This window comes from Podarcis filfolensis (assembly GCF_964270895.1).
Source record: "Podarcis filfolensis genome assembly, chromosome: 8".
Lineage (NCBI taxonomy): Eukaryota > Metazoa > Chordata > Lepidosauria > Squamata > Lacertidae > Podarcis > Podarcis filfolensis.
In genome coordinates, this window is record NC_139611.1 from 24,475,920 (window position 1) to 24,491,017 (window position 15,098).

Sequence of the window (15,098 nt, forward strand, 5' to 3'; positions counted from 1 at the left end):
GGATTCTGGTGAGATCACAGCTTTGGGTCCTCTTCACATTTTTCCTCAATGACCGCTCCCCGCTTAAAACAGGGGGCGCCCTTTGCGTGGACGCGCGCAGCCCCTAGATCTGGAGCGGCTCCAACAGCATAGGCTTGTTTTGCCTTCCCTCAGGTGGGATACCTGGAGGTCTCCGCCTACCTCAGTCAGTTGTCCAATCCCACCTGGGGGAAGCGTTGCCAAGGAGATCAGGCCAGGTAGGGGAGGGATTACCTGCCCACACAATAGAGGGAGGATCTTACCTGGGAATCCTCACTTGGCTCCAGAGCTTCTTAATTGCCTCAGTTTGTGGAATATGTGGCCACAATCTCACCTCTCATGCACAGCCCAGGGAATGCTGCATCCTCAGATTCATTCCCCTAAAGAAAAAAGGGGAGGTGGACGACCTTTCCTCAAGGCGGGAAACCACTACTGCGATGGATGGTCAAGGCAAAGCAAAGTTTGATGGTACAATACAGGCAGAATTCCACCAGAGTGATATAGCTCTCAATATGCTGAGCTAGAGCTTCCCTTTGATTGGTACAGCTAGCCAGAAGCAGGTGAAGACATGACTCTGAGGGGGGAAAGGGAGAGAAAGTTTTGGTTCCTGGCATTCAGCTTGGTAACAGCATAAACTCTGAGCCCAGAGGGAAGATTTACACTCAGAGAAGGCAGTCTCTGGGCTGGCGATTAGCCTGAAATACATGGTTATTGTCTTTCAAGGGTATACAGACATGAAAGAACTGGGAAGCTGGATTTTGGGTGAGGAGAAGTGGAGTTGTGAGGGAATGCTCTACTTACATCCCAGCTCAATAGGAAAGAGATATCTCTCTCTAGTGAGAGAAGAATAATCCTAAACCAGTTAAAATAGGAGTGTGTGCTGATCCTCTACTCTGACAGACAGGATCTAATAGAGGAGCCTCAGGTGTGAAATTTCTAAAGGCTGGGGATATGAAGGATTTTAGGCAGGTTAGTACTTGCCTGTTCTGTAACCTACAAATTGTTGAAACCTAAGATCTAACTCCTCTGTGATAAGCTTAAGCAGCTGAAGTAAACCTAAGCTGTAAATTGATGATTTTAGCATCTTATTAAAAAGCTTGTGATATCTACTGAATTCAATATATATAGTTTACTGATTCTTTAAAGATTTCCAACACCTCTTTTCACCTTTCTTGTTGTGAAATAAAGAATGCCGCAGCAAGACTCCTCAGGGGGTCATCGCTGTGGGAGCACATTCATCTGGTGCTATACCAGCTGCACTGGCTCCTGGTGGAGTACAGGATCAGGTTTAAGGTGCTGGTTTTAACCTTTACAGCCCTATACGGCCTAGGACCCTCGTACCTACGGGACTGCCTTTCCTGGTATGCCCCACGGAGGACCTTAAGGTCTGCAAATAATAACACTCTGAAGATCCCAGGGAGATTAGACTGGCCTCGACCAGAGCCAGGGCCTTTTTGGCCGTAGCCCCAGCCTGGTGGAACGCTCTCTCACAAGAGACCAGGGCCCTGCAGGATTTGACATCTTTCTGTAGGGCCTGCAAGACGGAGCTGTTCTGCCAGGCCTTTGGTCAGGGTTCAGTCTGATTCTTTATTTCTATATAAGAACAAGCATTAAAGAGACTTCCTAGCCCGCTCACAGGTCCTTTATAAAACCAGTGGTAACATTTGGCCCTGGAGAATATTAACCATTCTCATTTTTACCCATGGACTGCCATCTGTCCAGATTTTAATTCGTTCTGAATTAATTTTAAGATATATTTTAATTAATTGATTGCCTGTTTTTATGTTCTTATGTTCTTTGCATACTGTATTAGTTTTTTGATGTTCTTTGCATACTGTATTAGTTTTATGATGTTAGCCACCCTGAGCCGAGCTCTGGCCGGAGAGGGCAAGGTACATATAAAATTATTATTATTATTATTATTATTATTATTATTATTATTATTATTATTATACAGTGGTTCTCCCATCAATTTTAATACTCCTTAGTCCAAGGTATACCTTCCACCACCTACTGATTTGTGGACTAGCAGGAGTCCAAATTAGACAACTCAACTTTCAGGGACCCTCTAGGACTGAGATGTGCCTCAGCTCTCTCTTCCTTCTGCAAATCCTCAGCCAAAAAATTGGAAGGACACTTTCCCCCAGAAGCCTCCATGACCCCCCAAATAGTCCAGAACACTGAAATCGGAATCAGAGCCCATTTCCAATAACTCACACCAGCTGTTTCTATAGCAGCAGAATTTATTTAAGCTAGGAAGAAACAGGAAAGATTCTGTAACCCAATGCAAAATATATAATTTATTTTAAAATCAATCATATTAGAGGTTCAGGAACATTTGAATCACAGCACCAGAACACAATAAAATAAGGAAGATTTTACTAGCTATTATGATACACTTTTCTCATAAACCTCAACCCACTCCTGAAGTGAGATTGGCTTGGTGCATCACTGCCTGAAAAAGGCAGCAGAAGCAGATTTGTAGGAGAACTGAGTGGACAAAAAAACCCACCAAGTTAAAGAATGTTTTATACATTTCCCTGAGACACAACTCTCAATGGCCCTAACCCTTTCAAGAGGACAAGAGGCTAGACTCATTTTGAACTTTAGCATAAAACATCCCTGTGACAAGTCCCGCTGCCAAATGTTACATTAAAGAGATGGAATGCAAGTAGGGCATCCTTGAGTTTTGTGATACCAGCCTCAGGTGACAAGGTGGCTGTAAATTTCTAGGCAGGAAGCAGTTACTTATATGAGACTAAGTTCTCATATAATTCCTAGGGGTCTTAAAGTTTCCCCATAAACCCCAGCTGCCAATGAACAAAAGTTCGGCTCAGTACTGTCCCCAAGTTCCCAAATACAGGCTAAGGAGTAAATGCTACACAAATCTGGAGTGGCATCCCTAAGATGGTTAGATGGTTCCTTCTATACCTCTTTCCAACAACTCCTGCAGCCAAGCTGGTGACAAACGTATTGCTCTGCTTTCCTTTGGACCACATCAGTGAGGCTGAGAGGGAGGTCTTGTCATCTAGGCGGTCCAGGACCTCCACATGCATCGCCCAGGCTTGTGCCCCAGAGAGATCACTTTGGTTTGACTTCATCCCCGGAGGTGCTCTCCTTTGTTTCTCAAGACAAATGCCAACAACTCTGCTTAGGACAAACATTTTATATATAACACTCTGAGATTAGGCCAAATGTAACATAGTATATCGGCAGACCGGTTCCCATGAACAAGCAATCACAAATAAGGAATCCTTTTCAGAATTATGAGCATTCTACACCCCTAAACGAGGCACCCAAAGTTGGATGAGAGGTATATTATTATTATTATTATTATTATTATTATTATTATTACTCCATTTAATGTTATACATTCACATCATCATTATCCACTATACTGCCATGGCTCTTTCTTTCCCTCCCGCCTCATGGCTTTCGAAATTAACCTTTATATCACAGCAATTTATGTAATTAGAATTCTAATTCTAATTAGACTTATTACAGAATGTCTCAAAATTTAAATAAAAATAGAAAGGTAGAAAAATTCTCATTACAAGTCATCGGACAACCCTGTTAGTCATCTGCAACTCTTTTTTCATTGGTACTTCATGCTTCTTGCTGTTTCCATTTTTTGGGCTAAAAGTATTCTTGCCGCGGTTGTTGCATACACAAACAGTCTTTTATCTTCCCTTAGTATCTCTTCACCCACTACACCCAGTAAAAAGGCTTCTGGTTTTTTAACAAAATGTATTTTAAAACATTTTCTTTAACTCATTATATGCCATTTCCCAGAAAGCCTTTACCTCCACCACATGTAGTAAAAGATACCTTCCCTTCCCTTACATTTCCAGCACTCGTTAGTTCTTGTCTTGTACACTTTAGCCAGTTTAGCTGGTGTTAAATACAATCTGTACATCATTTTCATAACATTTTCTTCGAGTGCACTGCATGCAGTAAAATGAACGGTCTTTATGCGGGAAAGAGAACAGATTTTTGATCAGAAACGTTTTATGAAGCTTGTTACATGCTCTGCTGCCACCCTTCCACATGGCCATTCAAAGAACCAATCAACTGAACTTACAATCCCATGGAATCCTTCCTTTGCATGGTGCCAAGTTACGGGCACACCATTGTCCTCCAAGCGTTTTTTGTATAGCAGTCCATCATCCCTAAGCACATCATACTCGCAGGTTAACATAAATGTCTCGGGGAGCTGACACACAATGTCATCTTCCACTAGAAGAGCACAGTGCTTGGGATCAAAAGAAAGCTTCATCATTTCGTGCAGCTCCTTTGAAAACGGGACTGGCGGGGGTGGTTTGTAGCCCCTGACTTTAAACTCATCCGGGATATGATCTGCATGGATCCATTTCTTGTATTTCATCTTCATTTCTTCGGAAACATGGGCCCCCTTCAGGAATTGATCCAAATATGCTAGCTTCACATTCATAAACCTGAGTTCAAATTCGGCAGACCATTTTGTCAACAGGAGGGGGACATTTCGGTTTTGCTGATAAGATGGCAAGTTGTAGTCCAGTGTTTGAATATTTGGGTAGAGCAGGATCTGGGCTCTGACCTTTGGGAGATCCTTTCTCGTTAACAGATGTTGACAGACAAGGGGAACAATTCCAGCCCCAGTGCTGTCACCAGCAATGACAATTCGATTAGGGTCTACCCCATAATCACTTGCATTTTTCAAAAAGTATTCAGTGGCAGTGATGCAGTCCATGATTTGTGTAGGACAGCGGTGCTTAGGAGCCAAACGTTGCCTAGAAGATGATGGAGAGAAGGGGCAGGGGAGAAAGTCAATCCTATTCTTAGTTAAAGACAAACCAGTCTAGTTCACACTTTCTAAAACAATATGCGAAATGAAACATAGTCAGCGTTTGGAATCTGCCCTTCTTCAACTTTGGTAGGACTGTTCCCCAAATTTCAGTAAACACTGCTGTGGTTCTAGCACTGCTGTGGTACACAAGTCATAAACCAAAAGAGGCTTGCTTAATTAAAATTTACTATCCTGAGCAAATGATTTTTACACCCTGGGCAATTACACAGCAGACATGATGTCTGCCTTAGAGCATGGGATTCTTTCATAAAATATTCAATATGTCAGATACATGTTTCCACCATATAACTGTAGCAGTGAGTTGCCATAGAAATAGATTAGGTGTAACAGGGTGCAAAACCTAGACTGTAATTGTCTCTTACTGTTTCAGGAACAGGTACAGAAGAAGAATAACCAGAAACATCAATTTACTTTGTTTTGCTGATTAATAAATCTGGTGATATTGTCAAAGCACTTTATATATAGTGTATCTTTTTCAATATTGTGTTGACTCTTGGAGATCTCAAAGCCTGCAAACAGTTTGAGACAAGGAGGCAAATGGCTGGTTCTGTTTTCTTTATTTTTATTTTCTAGAATATTAATTGGTCTTATAATAAGATGACATTGATCAACTCCAACAATACCCGTGTTACATGAGTTCACCAGTCACATATAAGAAGGAAGTTTGAGCATGGGCACTGCCACGGAACTGAATCACTGAAGCCTTGCAAAGGCTTCATCTATATGTGGCACAGCCTCTTCATAACTCAGTATGTGTGCCTGGTGGTCTGCCACTGACATCAGTTCACACAGCTGATCTATACCTTGTCAAAAGGGTCATGTTTAGTTTGGCCTCTCAGCACCCTTCTGTGCTATGTAAGATGCTTGAAGAGAGCCAAACCTCAGACTTCTCCTTGCCATCCCATCATAGATGGACCTTTGAGACTTTTCCATTGGGAAATGGGCAGCGGTTTATGTATAATGGGAGCATCTAGATCAGGATCTAGTGGCAGAAGGGCCGGAGCAGGGTTTGCGTTCAGGGATAGACCAAGATGAGAAACGACATCAAAAGTAATTTGCCCAAACCCAGTAAGCTTGTCACACTGCCACCCTCAATGTATGGGAGTCCCTCCCTTGCTTGCAGCCCCACCAGCATTGTGGTGAACTCGCAGTGGTGATGGGAACGAGCTTGACTGGAGCCCAGACTTCAGCCTAGCCTTCTGGACCTTGGGTTCCTTTGCCACAGTTTCTTATTCCCTTGTCTTCAGAGGATTATTCTGCCCTGGTGCAATTCTGTGCTTTGGCTGCTGTTAGAAGAGCTGTCAAGAAGTCAGCTTTCCCACACACCTGTTAGAAAATTGTCGTAACAGACGTATCATGAAGAAACCGCCTTTAATACAGAGGTAGCAATCGTAGTGCCCTGCAGATGTAGTTGGACGACAACTCTCATAAGCCCAGACCATAAATCATGCTGTCTGGGGTTGATGGGACTTGACATTTAACAACACCTGGAGGACACTGCATTGGCTAACTCTGTACCATCTAGTGGCAAATGCCCCCACTGCTTTTGGGAGTAACTGGGGGGGGGGGGAGTCACCTGCTTCCACACTTATCAGCTGTTCAGGATATCCAGGATCAATGCAGGAATAAGTAGACTTACCCAACACACACAAGCACTGATTCACTTTCTCTGGAAAGGTAGCGGCACAGCTTCCGATAACCTTCTGGATAGTAAAAAGACCTTCAGTGTATTAATACTTTACACAATGGCATGCACATTTCTACATTAATGTGGGTTGGGATGACGAGTATGATGAAACCCCAAGTCTTCTTTGTGGCTCTGTTTGTATCTGAGCCAGAGGAGAATGCCCATCTTTCCTATTTACCCAGCCTTCCACCCATCCAGATCCCAAGGCCCCAAAGTCAAACTAATACCCTCGTTGTCAAAGATTATTTCCCTTCCCTAGGCATTTCCTGCATGTGCCTCTTTTTTCTTTCTACTATACTACAAACCAATAGATCTGGCTTCTGACTCTCTGAGCCAGGGGTTGCCCTTCAGATTATTATTATTATTATTATTATTATTATTATTATTATTATTATCTGAATTTATATACCGACCCTATAGTCAGAGGTCTCAGGGCAGTTCACAGAAAAGATTGGACTACATTGGATGTCATTGGACTACAACTTCCATCAGCCCCAGCTATCCTAATGGTCCAGGAGGAGTTGTAATTCACAACGGCTGAAGGGTACCGATTTAGCAATACTTGCTTCTAGCGTCTCTCACTAGTTAGAAATCTGGTCACCATAGTACCAATTTGGTATCCATCAATTGTGCTGAGAGACTGGAAGTAAGGAGATAAGAATAGGATTTAATCAGGAGTGCTTTATTAATAATACCTTGAGCTACATAGAAAAAAGGATACCATGTGTGTGAAATCATCTTATCTGTTTATCCATTTCTGAAATGCACATACTTAGCAGATACCTAATGTGGAATATTTTTTCCCCATATACACTGAACTCTTCCTCTCAGGGTTACTTTATCTCTCTCCGGCCTAAATGACCTCTTTATTTAAATGATAGTGATGACTGCAAATACGGCTGAAAGCTACATATGATGTCTTCATTACCATCACAGCTTCTTTCTTCACACCAATTCCTTTAAAATATGTTTATATATATATAAAAAATTATTAGAAAGCATTTATAAACCACTTAATATTCCAAAAATCCCTGAGCAGTGCGGCAGGGCATTGGGTGTGTGTGCCATGTTCTGCTTTGCCTCAGGTGGCAAATTATCTAGGGCCGGCCCTGGATATTCTGTAGGATGCGGTGCCCTGATTAGAATTTCCATAAACGACCAACGTAATGGATAAGTGGCCTTTCAGGTAACCTGCTCCTGAGTTGTCCTGGTCCTAACCACAAGACCTTGAACATGCCCCAGTAGTTGATCAGCAGCCAGTGCAGTGGCTTCAGCACAGGTGTAATATCTGCTTGTCCGGTTGTCCTACTAAACAACCTGGTCCCAGCACTGTGCACGAGATGCAGTTTCCAGATCAAGCCCCACACAGATCACACTGGTTGTAAGTTAAATAAAATGACTCACTTATGCTCCCGAATAAGCCAGCTCCTCCATACAGGTAGATAATTCCTCTCTGTCCTGTGGATAGGCCCTTTGGCTGATAAATCCTCACAGTCACATTGTCAAATTTTGTGTCGATAGTGTATCTGGGCTCGCTCCCTGCTGGCATTGCAGAGGAACTCCATTTAAGGAATGTTGGTTTTGTACAGATTCCCAACTTCTCCAAAATAGATCCCTGTTTGGAAAAAAACAAAAAAGCAACAGAAGCTAGTATCAAGCATAGTTAGCTTTCAGTTTAATAAGGTTTCCGCAAGGTCTGTTTGTAGGAGTAGTGTGGGGTGAGAAATGCTTCGTTGATTCATTCAGAAGTTTAATTGATTTCATTTCCATTTCTTCCAATTGCATTCATTAAATGTTCTCTTTGTTTTCATTCCCCCCTCCCTTAGTTTTCATTTTCCCTTTGGTTTCAATGGGAGACTCAGACAGCTTTAAGCAGTCTGTAATGTCTTCTGTGACATTTTTAGGCGACTTTAACATTCCTCCCCCACCAGGTCCACCAAACCTCCAACATAATGGACACAGAGTCTGTTATGTACTGAGTTGAATAGGATCCAAACTGCAGCAGTCTGATTGGTCCTAGAACAATAGGATCCAAAATGCAGCAGTCTGATTGGTCCTAGAACAATAGGATTCAGAATGCTGCAGTCTGATTGGTCCTAGAACAATGCAGCAGTATGATTGGTTGGCAGGAACCACCCAATCATGCTCCAGATAGAAGTGAATCCACAACCTGATTGGCTTACAGTAGAATTCCAGAGTTAGGCAATCATGTGCAGCCCATTGTGTAAATAATGTATATAAAGCAGATACTGTGAGGGGACATTCATTCCTCCTCACCACTATGAGCTGAATAAAGAGCATGAAATCACTTTGCGACTCTGAGTATATTTCAGAGTCACAGTTTTATAAGCCATTAAAAACACACACACACACATGTTCTATAAGCTTCTTATTGTGTCCTCTGGGGGAATCAGCTTGTAACTTCACTGTTTTCCATCCAAATAGCATTGGTATGAAAATATTATTATTACATTCTTGAATTCCACCACCCACACCCCGCAGGCATCAGACAGGTTATCCAGTAGGTCCTAATTTAACAGGTGCAATTTTATCAATGAAGAACCAATCTCCGAACTTGCTTCCTCCCTCTGCCTCTTTTACCTTTTGTGTCATTTCATTTTGGTTGCAAGTCTGAGGACAGGGATCTTTCTCATCACTGACAACTGTTGAGATACTCCAGGAGAGTTTTTTGGGGGAAGGAGGGGGTCATGCAATTTGAATGCCCCTATCACTCTAATATGTCAACGGAAGGGGACGGATTGGGGCTCATTTGTTTTGTTCCCCATTCAGTTTAAAAATGAATGAACAGTGACCTCCGGAGGATGCTCTTGACTTTACACCCGTACGGGAGAATCTCCACGAGGGCATTGCAACACTCCATCGGCGTTGCTTTATTTAAACCACTTACCTTCTTCCAAGATCTCTGGGTAGTGTTGCAATGGTATTGCTGAATCCGCAGCAACTGCTGCCTCCAGGTGACCTCCCACACACCTTTAATCAGAGGTGAGACAAATTTTTCTCAGAGTATCGTTCTTGCCCGCCCCGCCCGAAGATTCTCCATCGTTTGTGTGCGTGACTCGAGGTTTGTGTCATTGCGGAGGATGTTTACCAGGCTGCAGCACAGACATAGGCATAGAGGGGTGGTGTGTGCCAGGGAGCCGTTGCCCCGGGCGCACAATATGGGTGGGGGGCGCAAACCAGGCACGCCCCTTGCAGAGATCCCTGCCTGGATGATCCAGCGGCCAGCCACCGCAACGCGCGAGTCCACCCGGCGGCAGTGAGGGCTAAGAGTGAAGAGCCGTTGGAGCCGGCTGGGATGCTGGCCACTCACCACGCAACCGTGGCTGGCGGGGCGTTGGAATCTCCCAGCGCGCCACGGGCAGGCAGATGAGCTGCAAACAGGTGGGTCCCGCGTCGGTGGGAGCCTCTGTATGAGAAGATGCCGGGGCAGCGTCTCTATCTCGTCAACCCCCACCTTTTGGGGGGCGGGAGGGAAGGGCAAGAGGAGGGAGAACTCGAGAGGGCGCTTTCTCTGTTCACTTCACCGCGCGCAAAGACGCACCGAGCACCCCGGGTGACACAAAGGCAAAACGTTCGGATAGTGTGGGGAAAGTGGGAAATGACTGCTTTCTAGGCAATGGACAAGCAGAAAGGTGGATGAGCCCCAAGACAGAACTGCATGACTAGTGGCATAACGTGGGGTGAGGCCACAGGTGCGGTTGCCCTGGGTGCAAAATTTCAACACCCGGTGCTGCCTAAATACAGCTGCATACTTCTGTCACTGGGCTCTGTTGAAAATGGCTTCTCTGTGTGACTTTCCAGATAGCAGAGAGAATCTTCTTCTCTTGTTTCTGAGGCTGTGATCTCTTGGGTGATGCAGACACTGTTAGGCAGCTGAATGCGTGCTCCATAGTCCCCACCTCACCCCACACATGGCCCCAGATGCTCGCAACCCACGCTATACCACGGCGTGGGACAGTCTTTGCCAGCATGGTCCTGCTAGATGGGGATGCTAGAAGTCGAAGCACAAAGCATCCTCCAGAAGTCACATTGATGATCAGCACTGTATTTGAACTGTGGAGGAGAGAGATGTCCCTCCACAAACAAGCGCTCACAAATAGAACTGGAAATTTGGGAGAGGGTTTTTTGCACAGATCTCTAGTTATAATAGTTATAAATTGTTATAATAGTTATAAATTGTGGGATGCGGGTGGCGCTGTGGGTAAAACCTCAGCACCTAGGGCTTGCCGATCGCATGGTCGGCAGTTCGAATCCCCGCGGCGGGGTGAGCTCCTGTCTTCGGTCCCAGCTCCTGCCCACCTAGCAGTTTGAAAGCACCCCTAAAGTGCAAGTAGATAAATAGGTACCGCTTTCTAGCGGGAAGGTAAACGGCGTTTCCGTGTGCTGCACTGGTGCCGGCTCGCCAGAGCAGCTTCGTCACGCTGGCCACGTGACCCGGAAGTGTCTCTGGACAGCGCTGGCCCCCGGCCTCTTAAGTGAGATGGGCGCATAACCCTAGAGTTGGACACGACTGGCCCGTACGGGCAGGGGTACCTTTACCTTTACTAGTTATAATACATGAATCCTTCAGGCTGGCTAGCTCAGTAGATAGAGCATGAGATTCTTAATCCTAGGGTCCTGGGTTCAAGTTCCACATTTGGTGAAAGATTCCTGCCTTGCAGAGTGGTGCTTGGGCTTGTGGTCCCTTCCAACTCTACAATTCCATTTTTCTATGATGGGGTGGGTGGGGTTGCACCTCGTAAAACATGTTGCCTGTTTGAACCCTTCCTGGCTGGCCAGCCCCCATGCAACTAAAAAAATAGCAGAATCATAGAATTTGTAGAAGTGGAAGGGACCACAAGGGCCATCTAGTCCAACCCCCTGCAGTGCAGGAATATTTTGCCCAATGTGGGGCTCGAGCAGATAACCTTGAGATTAAGAGTCTCATGCTCTAGCGACTGAGCTGCCCCACAGAAACTCCAGGTTCAAAGTCCATCCAACTTACCATACGCAAGGATGAACGTGCCATAATGGAGATTAGGAGGAGTTTGATAGGTCTATCGATTCCTGGAGGGAGATCTGTTCTTCGGACATCACGATAAATGAGCACCACCAGGGAAAGGAGGAAGCAGATCACAAATGTCAGCATCACCATGGAGAGATCCATCTTCCTTCCTGAGAAGCCTTGGAGGGACTGAATAACTGGCTGATTCCTGGCAACTGTTTTCTCTGCTGTCATGCAATTCCAACTTCTGTCGTCACAATTCTGTAGCAATTGATCACACCCTTGTTTTTCCAGGGATTTCTTATGCAATACTATTCTTTCTTCTGAATAAATAAATGCAATTGTACGTTCAGTTATATATGCAAATGGTTTGTATTGAACTTTCAAACTGCATTTGCTTTTGCATTGTGACACTAAATCCTCTGGATGATTGGGAAGATTCCCCCCCCCCTTGCATCTGCCCAATGCTAGGCTGTTGAATTTTCTCCTCTTTTCCTTGTGGAAGAGTGGGGTGTGTGGATCCTGCTGGCAGGCCATCTCCTGGGTTGCCCCAATGCCAAGGTTGCAGGTTCAATCCCCATATGAGACAAGTGCATATTCCAGCATTGCAGGGGTTGGACTAGATGATCTTCAGGGTCCCTTCCAAGTCTATGATTTTACGAATTCTATGAATGAAGACCTTCTCCTTTCAACCAGATTTTGAAGTGGAGTTTCTGTGAGATTCTGGTCTGTGAGTTGTATCCAATTAATCTATACTCATAATAGCCCCACAGAAATCGATGCAGCCAAGCAAAGTCGTGTTCATTAACGTCAATGGGCCTTCTCTGAGTTAATGTTGGCTACTATTCCTGACCCATCCTGAATTTGAAATGGACATTCATGATATAGTTGTGAATTTGGGGGCGGAGTTTGGCTGTATGGCAGAGTCCCTTCTAATCAGCAAGGATTAAATTGTTGGAATAGCCAAGCCAGCTTCTTGGTGAATTAACGTCATGTAATTATGGGCTGCATAATTCCATCAAAGGTTGTTATGGAAGCAAAGGACTGCAAGAACTCAGGGTTCCATTTTCAAACTGTTTGCAGCTTTCTATAGGACTGTCTAAACTCTTTTTTTAAAAAAACCCCACATGTAAAATAATTGCTTGACCTCATAATATGGTACGTTCCAAACCTTCATTCCCCTTGTTTCTTTTCCTATGCAAGATATTTCATCTGATTCTGCAAATATTTTAACTGAGTTAAATTATCACAGGGCGGAGACATGTATGCAGGAACAAAAAGAGCCTACTTAGTACTTAGCCTCCTATAGTGATTAGGGTTTAGAAATGAAGACCATTGTCAGCAATAGTAGCCTTCTTCACTACGATCTAAGGTATCCTGGCCCTCGTGCAAATCAAATATCTTTAATACGGTCAGTGACCAGGAAGCCCTCGTGCATCCTTCCACACATGTAGGGACTTAGAAGGGCAGCGTAAGGAGAATCTGCTGGCAGAGGTGGTTATAGGGCAGCGTAACTGGTTCAGCTGCACTGGGAGTGCAAGAGGCAGGGGGTGCTGAATTTTAGCATTGCACACTGTGCTGCTGAAATTTGAGAGTCCCAAATCTGCCACTGCTGCTAGCGCAAGACACCGGGCCTATTTCAAATGGCCTACTTAGGGATTTACACCATTCTGAGCACGATGTGCTGACCAAAAGCAGAGATCAAGCTTTTGGGGGGAAACATTGTCCTTGGCCATCTTTGTGTTTCTATGCAAATAAATTAGAAACTTTTGTCATCTTTGGAACCTAAGTTGTGCTGCCTTTCTTTTCTAGCTTCTGCTTGGAAAATCTGTGAGAATGTTATTTGCCCTCAAAACGGAAAGATGATGGCCAAATGGCCGAAATATTGGGAAATTTTGGAACAAGAGGGAGATAGATTAAAACTGCAGAGTTTTGAGAAACTAAAAAACAAAGTGCAAGATTGGCTTCATTATTATCAGATAATGGAGGCATATAATTTGGACAAGAAAATTGGCTTCCAGGTGGAAAAATCAAAATTAGAAACAGAACTGTTAGAACCCAAAACTAAGATTTTTTCAAGGATGTATAACTTGCTGTTGAAATGGAATACACAGGATGAAACGGTGAAATCTGCTATGATTAAATGGGCACAAGATGTTGGACATAACATTATGTTTGCTGACTGGGAACAGTTGTGGACCACAGGTATGAAATTTACGGCATGTAATGCCTTAAGAGAGAATATTATGAAAATGATATACAGGTGGTACATGACCCCAGTCAAGCTTGCAAAAATATATCATTTGCCCGATAATAAATGTTGGAAATGTAAAGAAACTGAAGGTACGTTCTTTCACCTTTGGTGGACGTGCCCAAGAATCAAGGCTTTCTGGGAGATGATATATAATGAAATGAAAAAGGTATTTAAATATACCTTCCTGAAGAAACCAGAGGCCTTCCTTCTGGGCATTGTCGGCCAATTGGTGCCAAAGAAGGACAGAACTTTTTTTATGTACGCTACAACAGCAGCAAGAATACTTATTGCAAAGTATTGGAAGACACAAGATTTACCCACTTTGGAAGAATGGCAGATGAAGGTGATGGACTATATGGGATTGGCAGAAATGACTGGCAGAATCCGAGACCAGGGAGAAGAGTCGGTGGAAGAAGATTGGAAGAAATTTAAAGATTATCTACAGAAATATTGTAAAATTAACGAATGTTAGAATGATGTTGGATAGAAATTAAGTGGTTTCCAGCTGTAATGCTTTAAGAGAATATGAAAAAAGGGTTATAAATAGGTAAAAACATAATGGTAAGGATTTGCTGAACCAACAATTTGAGGTGGAATACAAAAAAGGGAGGTATGAGGAGGTCTGGGAAACAGGCTAAAGGAAAATAAGCAATGGAAAATTTGTGTGTTTTTAATTATTTTTATTTTGTATTTTTGTTATTGTTATTTTTTTCCCTTCATTTTATTGTAATACTTTAAAAAATCTTAATAAATATCTTATAAAAAAACAAAAACAAAACGGAAAGATGATGGAACCCCGACAAAAGAAGAATGGGTACAAAAACTTATGGACTGTGTAGGAATGGAAAAAACTTACCGTAAGTATATGAAATCAGGATAGTAAACTTTTTATAAAGGAATGGAAATGGTATGTTGAATATTTGCAAACAAACTGAAAACAGATAAAAACATTGGCAGGACTACTGTGATAAGCTGCAGTTTGAAAAAAATACAGTGGTACTTCCAGTTGCGCACAGGATATGTTCCGGAGCTCCAGTCGGATCCCGAGGAATTCACAACCGGAGGTACTGTTTCTGTGTATGTGCGCAGTGCGGTAGAGCACTTCTGCGCATGCGCATGTGGTGAAACCCAGAAAAATACGCAACTAGAGGTGTGCGTATCCAGAGGTACCACTGTATAAATATATGAAAATGACCGCTCCCACATCAAATGGGGGCTCCTTTTGTGTGGTCGCATGCAGCTCCCTGGATCCCAGTGTGACTCCTGGTAGTTTAGGCTGGTTTCATAC

The 15,098-nt window shown here is 43.6% G+C and overlaps 1 protein-coding gene and 1 long non-coding RNA gene across 2 annotated transcripts; one reads left to right on the forward strand and one right to left on the reverse strand.

Moving 5' to 3' along the window:
* Positions 1-3,635: 3,635 nt before the first annotated feature.
* LOC310769444 (arylacetamide deacetylase-like 3) lies at positions 3,636-11,764 on the reverse strand. Its single transcript, XM_083628827.1, has 4 exons — positions 11,557-11,764; positions 7,956-8,166; positions 6,504-6,567; positions 3,636-4,787 (listed from the first exon to the last, which is right to left on the reverse strand). The coding sequence occupies exons 1-4, from the start codon at positions 11,716-11,718 to the stop codon at positions 4,016-4,018; spliced, it is 1,209 nt and encodes a 402-aa protein (XP_083484953.1). The 5' UTR covers positions 11,719-11,764; the 3' UTR covers positions 3,636-4,015.
* Positions 8,917-13,425, forward strand: LOC310769632. The gene is made up of 3 exons (XR_014551760.1): positions 8,917-9,619; positions 9,710-9,953; positions 13,369-13,425. It is a non-coding gene; the product is annotated as an uncharacterized lncRNA (long non-coding RNA).
* Positions 13,426-15,098: the final 1,673 nt, after the last annotated feature.

Bases quoted from the DNA above. Each gene is read 5' to 3' on its own strand.
- LOC310769444 (XM_083628827.1), bottom strand. From the start codon at position 11,718: ATGGATCTCTCCATGGTGATGCTGACATTTGTGATCTGCTTCCTCCTT. The intron at 8,167-11,556 runs GTAAGTTGGATG...TTTTCCAAACAG, and splicing joins CACGTTCATCCTTGCGTATG to GGATCTATTTTGGAGAAGTT. The intron at 6,568-7,955 runs GTGAGTCATTTT...TTTACTATCCAG, and splicing joins TGGCTTATTCGGGAGCATAA to AAGGTTATCGGAAGCTGTGC.